The following is a 14,410-nucleotide window of genomic DNA, read 5'->3' on the forward strand; positions in this document are numbered from 1 at the left end:
ATCATTTCATAATATCATTGTATAAGAGCTGTGGCATTTGATGAGCCCCTTGCAAAATATTTGGTATTAGATGAAGTGTTTGTCCCAGCTACTGAATATCCTTGAAAAGACTGTTCTTCTTTGAAGAATATGTATGTTGAAAGAAAATGTAAATGGGCAAAGCATCTATTTACTGGAGGCTTATTTTTTGTTTTTAACATCAACTTTAAGGGAATCAAAATGAACTTCCCATAATATAACTAACGGATTTGAATGTGGATTGATGAAGTTGATTGTTGATTATATTGTACACATTAATTTAGTCAAACAACCCATTTATGAGAGCTATGATTAGTTATTTGTTAGTTAAATAATTACAAAGATATTTACCCAAAATATCATATAAAAAACGTGTTGTTACAACAAATGGTAGAGGTTTTTGCATCTGGGGATGGTGAATTCGGACTTCGGCAACCAGCTAGAGAACATGAAGACATGGTTACTGGTGATTGTTGGCATGATTCAACTTCACCTGCAACTATTGCGTTTGCCTTCACCTCCCATTTATGCTGTGTGATGTTGGGCTTCTAGGAATTCCCTTCATTTCAACGTGCCAGTTGTGTGCAGAGACCGGGTGTGGACGTGCCACAGACTTTCACTGGGAGAACTATTCCGGTAAGGCGTAGAATTGAGGAGCCAGCTCGGGTAACCACAAGTAATCTATGGTAGAAACATTCCGGACATAGTTCTGATTAGTCCTGACTAATTCATTGAAGATTATGCATTCTGGTTTCATCCGGAATAATACAGACGAAGGATGAATCTGCACTGCCAGACCACTAGACAAAGCCCTGCCATTTTCATAAAATCAAACTCACACTTAGAGAGACCGAGAAAGATAGAGATTCAGAGAGAGGGCAATCAACTCGAACAAATACCTGTAAGTACCATCAGGCTGCTTCAAAGCTGCATTTAGGAAAAACGAAGCAGCTAGGCATCTGCGCATTTGAAGAGTGTCATCCCCACATGAAGTGACAGAAAGACCCATTTGCTCCACATTCCTTCGTATTTGACTACAAATATAACAGATACTCAAATCTGAGAAATGCATCCACAGAAATTTAAAACTATGTCCTAAAAAGGTTAGCAAAAGATCAAGTTAGCTTAACTGACCTATGGATATCGCGGGCGTGTTTTAAAGAGCGGCTGTTGATGAAGTTCTGCTTGCACCATTTTCTGAGTTTCTTCTCAGCCTTATCAGGACTGCCTACCAGCTTGCTCTTCTCCAAAAACTCATCCGAAGCACAATATATTTTTAGTAACGTCAAATGATCGCCCTCTAAACTTGAAAAGCTTCTCAAGGCAGTTCGTGACTGCATCAAAAAATAAGGTTTGGTTTATCGGTTCTGGCTACTTTCCATCAGGTGACTCATCATCAAAGAACACCAATAAGAACATAAATGAGGCAGGAGCTATACCTCTTCCAACTTTTCACGGGGAGCATAATATATGGATTCGACTGAGAGCAACGCAACAATTATTAACATTTCTTCCAAGCAGTTAAATTGATTGGCAACAACAAGAGCCTTAGAATAAATAGGATCCAGTGGAAGCCTGGCCATTTGATGACCAACTGGATCAGACAATTTACTTCCGTCCGTAAGAGCACCTAACAAGAATAACAGCTCCATTGACTTGATGATGGCCATCCTGTATCAGTAAACACAGTAGAACGTAAATTGATAAAGCTGCTTGAAGGAAACAATAATAAAGACATAATAGCACACCCCATCGACATTTTCAAAGCTTCATAAGAGAGGGGGTTGTTGGGGCTTGCTGTAATCACCTGTCTGGTTCTTCAATGAAATCGAAACCAAGAATATCATCAACACCTAGAGCTTTAAGCTGCAAAATTACATTTGCAAGGTTGCATCTTTTAATTTCAGGTGTTGTAGAAGCTTTCAGTTTGTAAAATTCATTCTCCGGATAAAGGCGGTAGCATTTCCCAGGTCCTTCTCGGCCAGCACGACCACTGCAGTCAAAATGTAATATTTTATCACTTAGTGTAGATATCTTAAACAAGAACTGCCCCAGTGCCTTTATCCTTTATCTAGAAAATAGGAAGATAGACAGACAATGCCCTTTTCCCAATGTTTGCTACTTATATCTTAAACTCAACAAAAACAAAATGAACACCTTAGACACTTCAAAGTACAGTAACGTATTATAGTGTTAGTGTATCCAACAGGCTAGGGATAGAAACGATTGACTGTGTATTAGAGCATCTCCAACCATTTACATTAAACTCAAACTCATTTTAGTGTAAATGTCAAATATGATTTTACTCCAACCATTTACACTAAACTCAAACTTAAAAGAATATTCTCTATATTATGTCTTTTTTACTCACAAAATTTGAAAAACTTTTAGGTTTTGGTTTAGTGTAAACCTAAAGATAGGTATTTTTTTCTCAAAAACCAAAAATGGGATTGGTTTTTGAGTACTGTTGGAGCTAAATACCTATCCCATTTTAGGTTTTAGTGTACCCTTGGAGATGGTCTTAGCCAGTATAGTTGAGCTCCCTCATACAATTCCAAGGATCCATTTTAGCAGGTAATGAATTCATCAGAGATTTTTAATCAACATAAGACCATATCTTAAAATATAACTGGCTCATCCCTCAAAAGTTGACTCAATACACTATAGAAAAATCAGCAGTGAAACGAGAAAAAAGGAAACATTATAACCCATCATGACAGCTCAAAAAATGGAGGAGAAACATGACTGTAATGTGAATTTTATTTGAGTGTAAATTTGTTCCTGCGGAGATTGAGTTAAGAGCAATTCAATCACATTACCTCCGCTGAAGTGCTTGAGCTTTCGAGGTTTTAACAATGATCAATGGCTCAATCCCAGTAGAAGCATCATATGTGCGTACTTTGACCATTCCAGGGTCAATGACATACCTGATGCCAGGTATTGTCACTGATGTCTCAGCAATATTAGTAGCTAATATTACCTAACAATCACACAGAAGCAAACAACTTATAGTCAGATATATTGACCTCACGAGCTCCCTGTGTTGGAGAATGAATTATTGCAGAGTTGAAATGCTATTGATGACAAACTAGCAGGCAGCTATAAGGAAAGAACTGAAGCACTTCAGAAAAAAAAATATGAGTTATTTTATTTTCACTAAATTGGTTATTGGTTCTAAAGGATTATCCAAGGAGAATATATGACTTAAATTTAGATTACAATATCCACAAATAGGCTGATGCATCTGCTGTCCAGTTAATGAAACTCATTTAGAGAAGGAAATAGGAACAACCTTGCGGTAACCATTGGGTGGAGGTATGAAAACTTTCATTTGTTTCTCTGATGGAAGAGATGCAAATATCGGAATAACCAGAAGCTTGCATTTGCTCTCAGGTAACTTTGGAAGGCGCTCCTGGATGAGCCTCTCAATAGATTCAATCTCCTCTTGTCCAGTCAAGAACACAAGTATATCACCTGGTCCTTCCTCTAGATGTATCTGGAAGGTCAAATTGAAGTGAGTTACAGTCTACATACACATCAACTAGGACCAACTAGTAAGACCACACCAAAATAAGCAGAGCCTCTCAAAGTTCATTATTTATTCATTCAAAGTTGATTCAGACAGCATAGCATGAGATAGGACCTTAAAAACTAGTATAAAATACAAACAAAATGTGTTCGTACTGGAAAGAAAAGAAGTATATATCCTCAAATAAGAGATAAGTAAGTAGCAGCAGGGTTATGTTTAGCAGGCAGATGCACTGTAGTGCAATTTTTTAATGAATTTCAATATTTCATAACTTGCACTGTTTTTATAAAAAAACACAAAACTTATAGTAAAATACACAAAATAAGAATGATTGTTATCAGCAACTTTAGAATTTACAAGCTTGTCTTAGACATAGGATTAGAAAGGTGTCGGCCAAAAAGGTTATAAGTGATTCATGCAATCAATAATAAAGAGGAAATCTTATTTTTTTTAAATAAGATGAAGAAATGCTGCATTAACCTGAAAAATGGTAATCAATGTTGCATCTACGTAATCAGTCTCTGGTTGATGAGTGTATAGTACATCAACAGGATATTGTCGACCTTGGACATGCACAGCCCTAGCACCACCAAAATAATCGGAAAAGATTTTTGCATCCAGACTGGCAGACATAATAATTAACTTCAATGGGGATAAATTTTTGCCTTGATTAGGCTTCAGAATGCTGGTGGATTCAACCACGTTCTCTTTTTCCGACTGTATGCCATTCTCAGCTTCTATAGGTTGATTATGGACGGTCTTACTGACACCCTGTGACCTTGTTTTTTGAACGGTCTTCAATAGACCAAGTAATACATCAGTGTGAACTGTTCTCTCATGAGCCTCATCCACAACAATAACTGAATATTTAGAGAGATATGGATCCAATAATGCTTCCCTGTATGTCATTAAACACAACCAGTTAGTTTGCTGAGGGATGTACATCCAGTAATTTGTAGCTCCAAGCATGAATCAAATGCCATTGTGGATAGCAGAGGCACTTGATTTCACATGTATGAAAAAACAAATCTGTGATTTTGTAAGAAAAAAATGTGTAATGTGGCAAACAGGAAGCATGGATGGTTCTTTTACCTGAGTAACAAGCCATCTGTCATGTATTTTATCCTTGTTGAAGCAGAAGTGGCATCATCAAATCTAATGGCATATCCAACCTTTTGTCCTAATGTTACTCCACATTCCTCAGCAACCCTTTTAGCAACTGTAACAGCGGCAACACGTCTGGGTTGAGTTACCCCAATTACTCCTCCATTGCGGCAAAACCCTCCATTAAATAGATACTGCGGTAACTCTGCCAAAATAAGGTTAATAAGTAAAGTTGTGCAGATAAGAGCATGATAGAGTAAACTGAAACATGTCAAGATACAGGAAGTCCTATAGAACAGATTCTATGTACAAGAAGGGCATAATGTCACTGCAGGAAAAAATGTATATTGAGAAGGAACATCTCTTTAGGTTGCTCAAAAGTCAACACCATACATGAAGTGGTGAAACAATCTTTTACTGGAAAGGCCATAGTTAACACAAGCAAAAGAAAACCAGCTCTCAGTCTTTAAGTTGAAAGCTAAATAAAGGCCATATGTTTCACACAAACATTCAGCAACATCTAGCATTTTGGCTAAACTAAATCAAACATAAATCCATAAAGGAGAGACTACAAGGCCAGCTAATGATGTATTCATTTCACCAAATGTTGGGCATTGGTACTAATGGAGTAAATTATTTGTCAAGAGTTTGTTAGTCGGAAACAATTATCAACTCTCTTCTTCCTTTAGTAAAATTCAACGGATAGCTCAACAGGCCACACCGCCACAAGAACTTGGAGGTCTACTAGGTCTATCTAGCATTGACACAGACTAACACTAGCAACCCTAATACTCCTTATTACTTAGGCAAAACGAGTAACTTCGGATGCAAGATCAAGCAAATGTGCTATCTACAACTAAGCTTCACAACTGAAAAATTAGAAACTTACGTGTTGTCTTCCCACTGCCAGTTTCCCCAACAATAATTAGAACATCGTTATTGCGAACCTCCTCCACCAGCCTCTTTTCGACTGCGCAATACCAAAAATTAGAAGCAAAATCCTTTAGTATAGGAAAAGAACAGAATTGTGAAACCAACGAAATATCAAACATAAGCTAATGAGAAATTTACGCCAAGGCACTCTACAACAAACGAATCGCCATAATTATAAAATAAACACTTACCAGCAGCAATCGGCAGAGCTTTCCTGTGCTTCTCGATTTGTTGCCTCCTGAAATAATTAACTTGTAAGTAAATAAAATTGTGGAAACTATTTGTACGCTGCAGAATGTAAGAGAACCTGGCCATAAAGTCAGCTTTAGAGCCATTGGAATGATTGATTGTGGCAATGTGATCAGCGTTGTTGGAGGCCATTGACGGCATGGCAAAGAGCTCTGTTTGAAAACTTTTGCTGTGTGGTACTGCTTAGTATGAGTCAGTGCCTCGGCGAGATGTGATACTGAAAACGCGTATTCTGAGCTTGCACTCGGCTGATATTCAATTAAATGGTATTCGAGTTCGAGGTCGTTGACACCAAGCTCGAACTTGATAAAATAGGCTCACAACTCACAACTGTTAGCCGGCAGAAACGCAAATTGCTCAAAATATTCGCGAAATAGGAACTTCCCGAAATCGAATTACAATTATACCTAACGAGAAAAGGTATCCAAATTGGGGTTGAAGGAGGCGGCGCGTTGTAGAGCTGTAGTTCGAGTGGTCGTTCAGGTCTGGTGTGAGAAGGAGATGAAAATTGGGGACGGGGGCGGTTGGGCTTTTTATACAACCATTATTATTTGCTTTCTATTTTTAACTTTTTTTTTCAAATTTAAATAAATAGATTATGAAAGTTAAAAACTTCTAATCATCCTATAATAATTCTTTTCAAGCAAACGTGTAAAATTCTGATAATGCAGATAAGACATTTGAGAATTTTTTTAAAAAAGTATTATTATTCAAATTTAAAATTTACGGAAATACAAAGTTCAATAGAAATAAGTTGATATAAAATTAAAACGTTGCACTTGGACTTTTATTTTGAATAATAAAATTTAACAATAAATTGGTGAGAGCTGTATTGTTATTAAACAAATGTTAAATTTCTAAAATTTGATTTATGAATTTGGGTCGGCATTCATCCACTAAAAGAGATATATTTACTGTAAATGTTTGCAATAGAATATCTAAAAATGGTTCACATTCTCACACAATAAGAAAAGCCCCATTTTTATAATGAAAAGAATAAAAAACGCAATACTTAATTAAATTTATCGTTGGTTTGATTTGTTCATTTTGGCTTCTTGTCTTGCATAAAGCGGTCTCACGAAGATGCATGCACTGAACAAAAACACACCAGTTATTATACAATATTTATGACCAGCAGCCATTTACATTCTCAATACACCAAAAAAAAAGCACAATTTAACAAATAAAACCAAATTACCAAAACAGTCACCTAAGTTTGTCCAGCATTCAAAACATTAGCCTCAAATTTACAAGGCATATAACACATTATTCTGCACAAGAAACTCACAGTAGCACTCACCAAACCGGCCTCTCACCAGGCAAGTACGAAGGCGACCCGCCCTCGATCTTGTTTTTCTTTTTCTGGAAAACATATGAAAGACTAGGCATCAGTGCCTTCTTCGATACAGACGCCTTTGCCTTCTCCAGCCTCTTCGTTGCCCCTGCTCTTCCGTTCACTTGAGCCCTCGGCTTTTGGATTTGGTAGTTACTGGGAGATGATTCCAAGGACTTCTCTGTCTCTGCAAGAATTCGTGCTGCTGCTTCTTCAGCCTTCTTCTGCTCCCGTTCCCTCCATCTTCTGAGCTCCCCTTCAACTGCCTTCCTCGCTGCCTCAGCCATCTCTGCCTTCTTCAGCGCCTCTTGTGTTGCAGCTTTCATGTCTTCTATCTCTTTCCTGGTCGCCTCCAATCTCTGCAGGGCCTCGTGCTCACTGGCCTGCACAGCTTCCACCTGAGCCATGGCAGCTGCAACTTTCATATCCGACAGTTTTTCAGATTCCTCAACCTTCCGGCTCAGCGACTCAAACTCGTCTCTCGACAAAGTGATCTGGGCGCCAGGCTCGGACGTGGAGGCACGCGCAGCATCTGTTTTCTCGGAAAGCATCTTAATTTGATCAAGGGCTTTTGCCTCCGCTGCCTTTGCTTCCTCAGCTTCATTCATCGCGACCTCCAGCTTATTTTCTGCTTCTTCCAGTTCAATTCTTGCAGCTTCTGCTTCTTTGCTGAGCTCTTCAGCCTTTTGTTTCATCTCTAGAGCATCGATCTTGGCAGCCTCATTCTCTGTAGTTAGCTGATGAATCGAAGCAACCAGTTCATCAGATGCACCTCTGATTTTGGCTTCTTTAGCAAGTCCTTCTTCAAGCTCAGACTTGGCTTTCCGGAGCTGGACATGTAAATTACCTGCCAATGATTCGGTTTCTGCTTCCTGCTCCTTTAATTCAGCATGCACCTTTTTAATGTTTTCCAGCTCAACCTTAAGAGTCTCAACTAAGCTTCTTAGCGAGCTCTCCTCTTCTGCTACTTTATTTAACGATTCCTTCGCACCAATCAACTCTACAGTAACAGCCTTGACAGAACCAAGATCAGACACCCTCGTATTCTCCATCTCCTTTCGTAGAGATTCAATCTCAGACAAGGTTCCATTCAACTCGGACTCCAGATTTCTTGCGACCTCAGGATCTACATCTTTTTTCAAAGCAGCCAGTCTCTTCACTGAATCTTCAATTCTATCTTTATATAATTGCTTCTGTTTCTCCTTATCAGCACAGATTTTTGTTTCGTCTTCCTTTGCTTGCATGTGAGCCAACTTTACTTGCTGAATCGACTCTTGCACACTAGCAATTTCCGCAGACAGCTCACCAACTCTCTCCATGTTGGCTTTGGCAGCAGTATCAGCTCCAGCAGCTTGTTTTGCCGCTCTCTCCTTTTCTTCTAAAGATGCATCATATTCTTGACGAATTTTCCTTAATTCCTGTTTAGCAGCATTAAGTTCAGCAACAGCATTCAAATACTGCGCTTTGTCAGTTTCAACATCACCATTTGAATGTCCATTTACTCCTCCCAAAACATTGTTGTTGGCTTCTGCAAGTTGGTTTGCCTGACGCTTAGCCGCTTCTGTAGATTTAATTGCTGAATCTTTGGATTCTTTAATGACTCTTAGCTTCTGGCTCAAATCCTCAACAGTCTGTTTGGCTTTTTCAAGCTCTGAAAGAGCATCAATTTTAGTAGTCTCGGCATTTTTCAACTGTTCCTTCAACTTATTTAACTCCTTTTGGGCCAGGTGAAGCTGCGTCTCTTTTACAAAAACTCGCTGCAAAGAAGAAACACCAGCAAAGGAAGAGGCAGCATCAGTAGCATGCCACATAAAATGGCGAGTGCACACGTTAATAGTTATGCTAATAAAATAACCTAGCCTCCCGGCCAATATATTATCACGACTTCAATGAAGTTGCTTTTCATGTATTCACACATCCAAAATTATGAAATAAAGGAAAAGAAATCAATGTAATTATATGTGGCGAATTGAAATGGTCCCTGTAACAATATGATCTCATGTTTTGCATATATATAAAAGAAATTTCTTGTGTCCTTTGGCACATATTGATAAGAACGAAGACTAGTATTACCCCAGATACTGATAAGAAAAACAAGAAACCATTTAATAACAATTGAAATAACATTTTCTAGAACTCAACTAAGAGCAGGACCAAACACTCAGCTGCAATGTCATTTCGTATTCATCATTCTTAAATTTCAAGTTGAAGAATTACCAACACAAACTAATGGTTAAGAGAAACAAAGAAGAGATCAAAAATTAGGATCAACATACTTCTGCAGATTGTGCTTTTGGCTTCCTAATGGCGGGCCTTTCGCCTGAAAAAGCACCTTCACCAAATAAGTTGACAGCATCTTTGACAGATTGAAACGGTGCACTGGTGTCTATTTCTCCCACCTCAGCTTTATTTGATCCTTTGCTCTTCTGATAATCTTTCGCCACCATAATGCCTCGATTTTATTTTCAAGTCTGAAATGCAAAAGAAAGAAAATAATGAGAACCAAAATGACAATAAAGACAATAATGCAGAAATAGAATATACGTAGTAGTTTTTCCAACTAAAAGAGTATGTCAAGAGAAGGTTGCTTCCAGCAAAATACATCAGTGCATAATGCCAGATTCTTAACATACGTTATTCCTATTGCAAATCAAGAAATAGACCCTACATGAGGAAGGATCATAACAGGGTTTCAATCCTATTTGAACCAGCTAAAGAGATGAAGATATTACATAAGAGACATGTAGAGATTCACTACAAGATGAAAAAAAGAGCTTAGATAACAAAAATTATCATCTGAAATTAGTAGTGCAATAAGCACCAAGTTCTAAGTCACTTGTTCTGTAGACAGAAACCATGGGTCCAAATAGATAAAATAGAGACTGCAATACAGAAACCATGGGTCCAAAAGGCTCTATGGTTTCTTAATGGACACCTTTTTTCCTTAATCAAATCCAAAGCTAGACCACAGTCTATTCCATCAAGAGTCATATAATCATGAACCCTCAAGACAGAACCAGTATACGAAGCAAGCAATTCTATGAAAGATGTGTTCTTTTTACAAAAAAAGGCTATAGGTGCAGAGAGATTAGGGGAATGCAATTGACATTATCAGGAGAATTTCAGCTAAGAGGGAATGAACAGATCAGTGTCAGAGAGAAAAATATCATACTATACATACAATATGTTTTACGAGAGTTCATCAATAACAGAGATGGACACCTACGGACAATATGACACCGTATAGAACATTATAATGAAACATTAACATAGCACAACAATTTTGCACAGAAAAATTGCCATTAAATCCATAAACTACAAAATTAACAACATACAAATATTACTACTTGTTCCACATCTTACTAGAATTACTTCAAAACTCCAGATGTGCAAGACAACTGACCCCTTACGACTTCACTAAATTTTAATCGAATACTAGTTCTATACAACAGGTCAATTCAACAGATTGACGTCTAGACATTTTCATATCCATAAAAAAACAAAATATAAATTCAGATGAAAATCTTCACATACTACTCGTTAAGACTTTCCGATTACAACAGCCGGGTTGATTTAATTTACCAAACTAGCTTTTGCCATCGATGAGGGGTTGAGTCTTATGAAATTCTAGATGATAAAAAGTTTTCAAGAACGTCAAAATCAAACGAGCAAAATCCATTTCAATATTACCTGAATTTATTTGCTTCTGTAACAGAATCCACTCCTCTCAATTTTTCAGAGACTTGCTTGAACCTGTCATAAATCACCCTTTTTACACTCAAAAACACTATACACGATAAGCTAAAAGGCAGAGCACAATAAACAGGAAACAGAGTTTAAAAAAAGGGTAAAAAAGTACAAAAAGGTCAATGATAACTCACCAAAAACCCTAATCATGTGAGCGAAGGAACAAGCTGACAAAAATCCCCAGAGATCATCAAAGCACTCAAAATCCCAAAAAGGCAGTGGAAAATCTTGATGAAACTAAATAGCAATTCTGGAAAAGTCAAACCCTTTTTTCAGAATCTGCAAACCGGAAACAAAGCACCACCAAGAAATAAAAAACCCAAGAATCTGCAACGCAAGAAAATCAGCCCGCCGAATTTTTCGGTGACAAAGAAGACCAAGACTCTCTTTTTCGTTGAAAGTTAATAGTGACTGTTTATAAAACAAGGAAGCTGGGAACTTTAAAGAATGGATTTTTGTGTGAGAGAGATTTTGAAAAATTCTTGGGTTGTTTTTGTGGGGATTTTGAAAATGAGTGAGTGGGGTTAGCAAATGAGGGGAGTACCAGGTCAGCAAAGCGCACCGGCCAAACGCTGAATAGCGGAAAAAGGTGAAAACAACAAAATGGATGGAGATGGATTCTTGTTTTGTGTCTGTTCTCCTTTAAGATAGGGGTTTAACGTGATGTATTTTGCATTGCGAAACTAATTAAATGATTTCATCCTATTTCTTAAAAATAAAAGATAAATAATTAAGGAATGAGTGATATAAACTAGAGATCTATATGACAATTGTCGTTTAAAATAGCATCAATGTCTAAAGAGTCGGCAGTGTCGAGAGTGATAGCAGTAGCTTATATCACTCTTCTTTGATCACCAAATATCATAACAATAAATATTTATAACTATATTATTGATGATTTGAAATCTCATGATAATTTGAAAATGTGCAAATATTTAATATTCAAAAAATTGAAAGCCCTATATATTTATTGAAATAAAAAATTTCAAAGTGAACAAATTTGCAAAAGTGGTGTCGGTAAGAGAGGATATGATGGATTAGAAATTTAGAACTGTGCAAAGTGAGGTAGGAAATAATTCTGAGTGGAAAATGATTAAATGAGAGAAAAGGCATGAAAGTAAAAAATCAACAAGAACTGGAAACACTGTTTATTTTTTAAATAGAGAATATAAAGTATAATATATTTACCAATTTTACATAGTGCAAATATTTATTTTAGGAAAACCATTTATTTATCAACATAAACAAAATTTTAAAACGAACATTTTTTGCAAAAGTGACCAACAATGCGAGGTCCTAATTACATGGTAAATAAATCCACTACTAATAAGTTATTTTAACAATGCAAAACATAAAAAATCGGACAGCCCTCGCCAGGCTAGAAGATAAAAACAAGGCATTGATTTATAATTATAATTTAATCATATTTTCCATCAAACAACAAGCAATATTAAATTAAATTAATTTATTACAGCAAAACATGGCTAACGTAATTAGTGTCTTAACACTTTTTGGAACGGATTAGTATGCAATTGGCAACTTTTAGAAATAGCGCAGTTCAAAAGGTCACCAGGTACATTAATATTCATATTCAAATTGTAAATCAGTTCACCTAAATTGGGTATTTTATTTATAGAACCATTTTCGTAATCACATTGACAAAAATAAAAATAAAAATAATCTAAGATCATCTGAAGCTGTTAAATTTGGTGATTAAATAGACGTTTATCCAAGTACTACTATTTTGTTTGAACATGAAATTATTGCAACCAATCAATCTTTGACGGAGACTTTCAAGTCAATCCTAAACTTTTAAAATTGTTTGAATAAGGTTAAATAAAATTTTCTCCACCGTGTTGTGTCTTCAAATAAATTGTATGAAGTTAATTAGCATTAAATTGTAGGAAAGGGTGATTGAGAATATAGGCAAATAATTTATAGCTGATTCAAATGAAAATTGCTGACCAATTATTAATAGTAGGTCTTAATGATTGGAGCCCACGCAATAAATAGCATATTTTAGCTAACGATATTATCAACAATTTAAATCCAATTGTACGTAGGGCACTAATTTCATGTATTTATTGGGTGAGATTTTTTGAATTGTGCAAGCAATAATTGTCTTTGTATAAATGATTTTCAACAGAAAAATAATCGTAAATCGTGTTTATTATCATTTTACATTGTTTATATTATCATAGACATAGATATAAAATAGTGCGTGTATAGATGTTTTTTGGCGAATTAATATGGCCAATTAAAATTTCATGGTACGATGCAAGTTATATTAATTAGTTTGATATGGGTTTTAAATAATGGAGCACTAGTATATTAGTAAAATAAAATTGCATTTTGGGATTGGTTAACCGGAATGATTTGATAAAGTAGCATATTAGGAAAACTGGATTAGGTAAATTTTAGTTGTAATCCATACTCTACCATAATAAAATTTATTCTTGATATGTGATGACCTTTAATTATAGTAAAATAAAAAATTTAAGACGAAAATGATTGATGATGTCATATCAATGTAGATCAATGATATAGCACATAATTTCTGATATCGCACTTCCGTACTAAAAATAGTTAGTTCATTTTTATTATTTTGATTTATCTCTTAAATTTATAATTTATTTTTGTTTTTAGTAACATTTTTTCTAATAAGCTGAATCTAAAGATGTTAATTAACTTGAGCCATCCATCGAGCCTCGACAATTTATAAGGCCATCCGCAATGGCGCCTAGCGCACCGCCTAGCCGAGCGCGGTCCGCTAGGCGGTCCATTGCAACCGCCCAGCGGATTTCGGAATTAAAAACCGTCGAGCGCTCGGCGGTTTCGCGGCGCTAGGAGGTGCACTGGGCGATCCGCTCGGCGCTATTGCAGCGCCCGGATCGCCTAGCGCACCGCCGAGCGGAATTTTTTATTTTTATTTTATTTATTTTTGAAACACTATATATACGCAGTTTGTACGTCATTTTCATCCGCACCACTTGTTTTAACGAGTACTCTCTCTATCTTAATTTCTGTACAAGATCAACACCGAGAAATGAGTAACGTCAGTGGTAGTAGTGGTGGTAGTGGTGGGGATGCTGAGGAGTACGATCGTATAATGAACGAAGCGCTAGAGGCCTATACGAACCGTGAGATTGATCGATGGATGCAGAGGGCCTTGCAGCCGGCTGTACCTCGACCTCGCCCAGTGGTCCACCGCCGAGAAGTGATTGATCGTGATCACGTAGCTGCACATCAGCGCCTATACGAAGACTACTTCGCACAGGAGTCGCGGTTCAACGCCAACCATTTCAGGCGCCGTTTTAGGATGAGCAGGGCCCTGTTTATGCGTATTGTTAACGCTTTGGAGCATCGATATCTGTATTTCCGCTTCAGGCACGATGCGGCTGGCAGACCCGGCCACACACCTATTCAAAAGTGCACTGCGGCAATCCAGCAGTTGGCCTACGGCGGCGCGGCAGACATGTGGGACGAGTACCTCCACA

General features: G+C 37.1%; 3 protein-coding genes across 4 annotated transcripts in view; 1 reads left to right on the plus strand and 2 right to left on the minus strand.

Annotated features, from left to right (window-relative positions):
• Window positions 1–14,410, plus strand: part of LOC121756375 (peptidyl-prolyl cis-trans isomerase FKBP16-1, chloroplastic-like) — a 542,442-nt gene that overhangs the window by 64,154 nt on the left and 463,878 nt on the right. The window lies entirely within an intron of this gene.
• LOC121756340 (pre-mRNA-splicing factor ATP-dependent RNA helicase DEAH10-like) lies at window positions 298–6,302 on the minus strand. The gene is made up of 13 exons (XM_042151858.1): window positions 6,241–6,302; window positions 5,892–6,135; window positions 5,776–5,822; window positions 5,541–5,621; window positions 4,640–4,856; window positions 4,028–4,445; window positions 3,311–3,514; window positions 2,838–2,998; window positions 1,826–2,011; window positions 1,458–1,689; window positions 1,153–1,352; window positions 918–1,052; window positions 298–830 (listed from the first exon to the last, which is right to left on the minus strand). Exons 2-13 carry the CDS (start codon window positions 5,972–5,974, stop codon window positions 647–649), a joined length of 2,148 nt encoding a protein of 715 aa, XP_042007792.1. The 5' UTR covers window positions 5,975–6,135; window positions 6,241–6,302; the 3' UTR covers window positions 298–646.
• LOC121756343 (WEB family protein At5g55860-like) lies at window positions 6,927–11,518 on the minus strand. Its single transcript, XM_042151860.1, has 4 exons — window positions 11,048–11,518; window positions 10,857–10,919; window positions 9,443–9,637; window positions 6,927–8,923 (listed from the first exon to the last, which is right to left on the minus strand). Exons 3-4 carry the CDS (start codon window positions 9,611–9,613, stop codon window positions 7,130–7,132), a joined length of 1,965 nt encoding a protein of 654 aa, XP_042007794.1. The 5' UTR covers window positions 9,614–9,637; window positions 10,857–10,919; window positions 11,048–11,518; the 3' UTR covers window positions 6,927–7,129.

The sequence above is a fragment of the Salvia splendens genome, chromosome 11 (genome assembly GCF_004379255.2).
Source record: "Salvia splendens isolate huo1 chromosome 11, SspV2, whole genome shotgun sequence".
Taxonomy (NCBI): Eukaryota; Viridiplantae; Streptophyta; class Magnoliopsida; order Lamiales; family Lamiaceae; genus Salvia; species Salvia splendens.

Coding starts and splice junctions, on each gene's coding strand:
- LOC121756340 (XM_042151858.1), bottom strand. CDS start 5,974: ATGCCGTCAATGGCCTCCAACAACGCTGATCACATTGCCACAATCAAT. Junction 4,857..5,540: donor TGGCAGTGGGAAGACAACAC/GTAAGTTTCTAA, acceptor TTATTTTGGCAG/AGTTACCGCAGTATCTATTT. Junction 2,012..2,837: donor GCTCAAGCACTTCAGCGGAG/GTAATGTGATTG, acceptor TTTTGACTGCAG/TGGTCGTGCTGGCCGAGAAG.
- LOC121756343 (XM_042151860.1), bottom strand. CDS start 9,613: ATGGTGGCGAAAGATTATCAGAAGAGCAAAGGATCAAATAAAGCTGAG. Junction 8,924..9,442: donor CAAAAGCACAATCTGCAGAA/GTATGTTGATCC, acceptor TCTTCTTTGCAG/CGAGTTTTTGTAAAAGAGAC.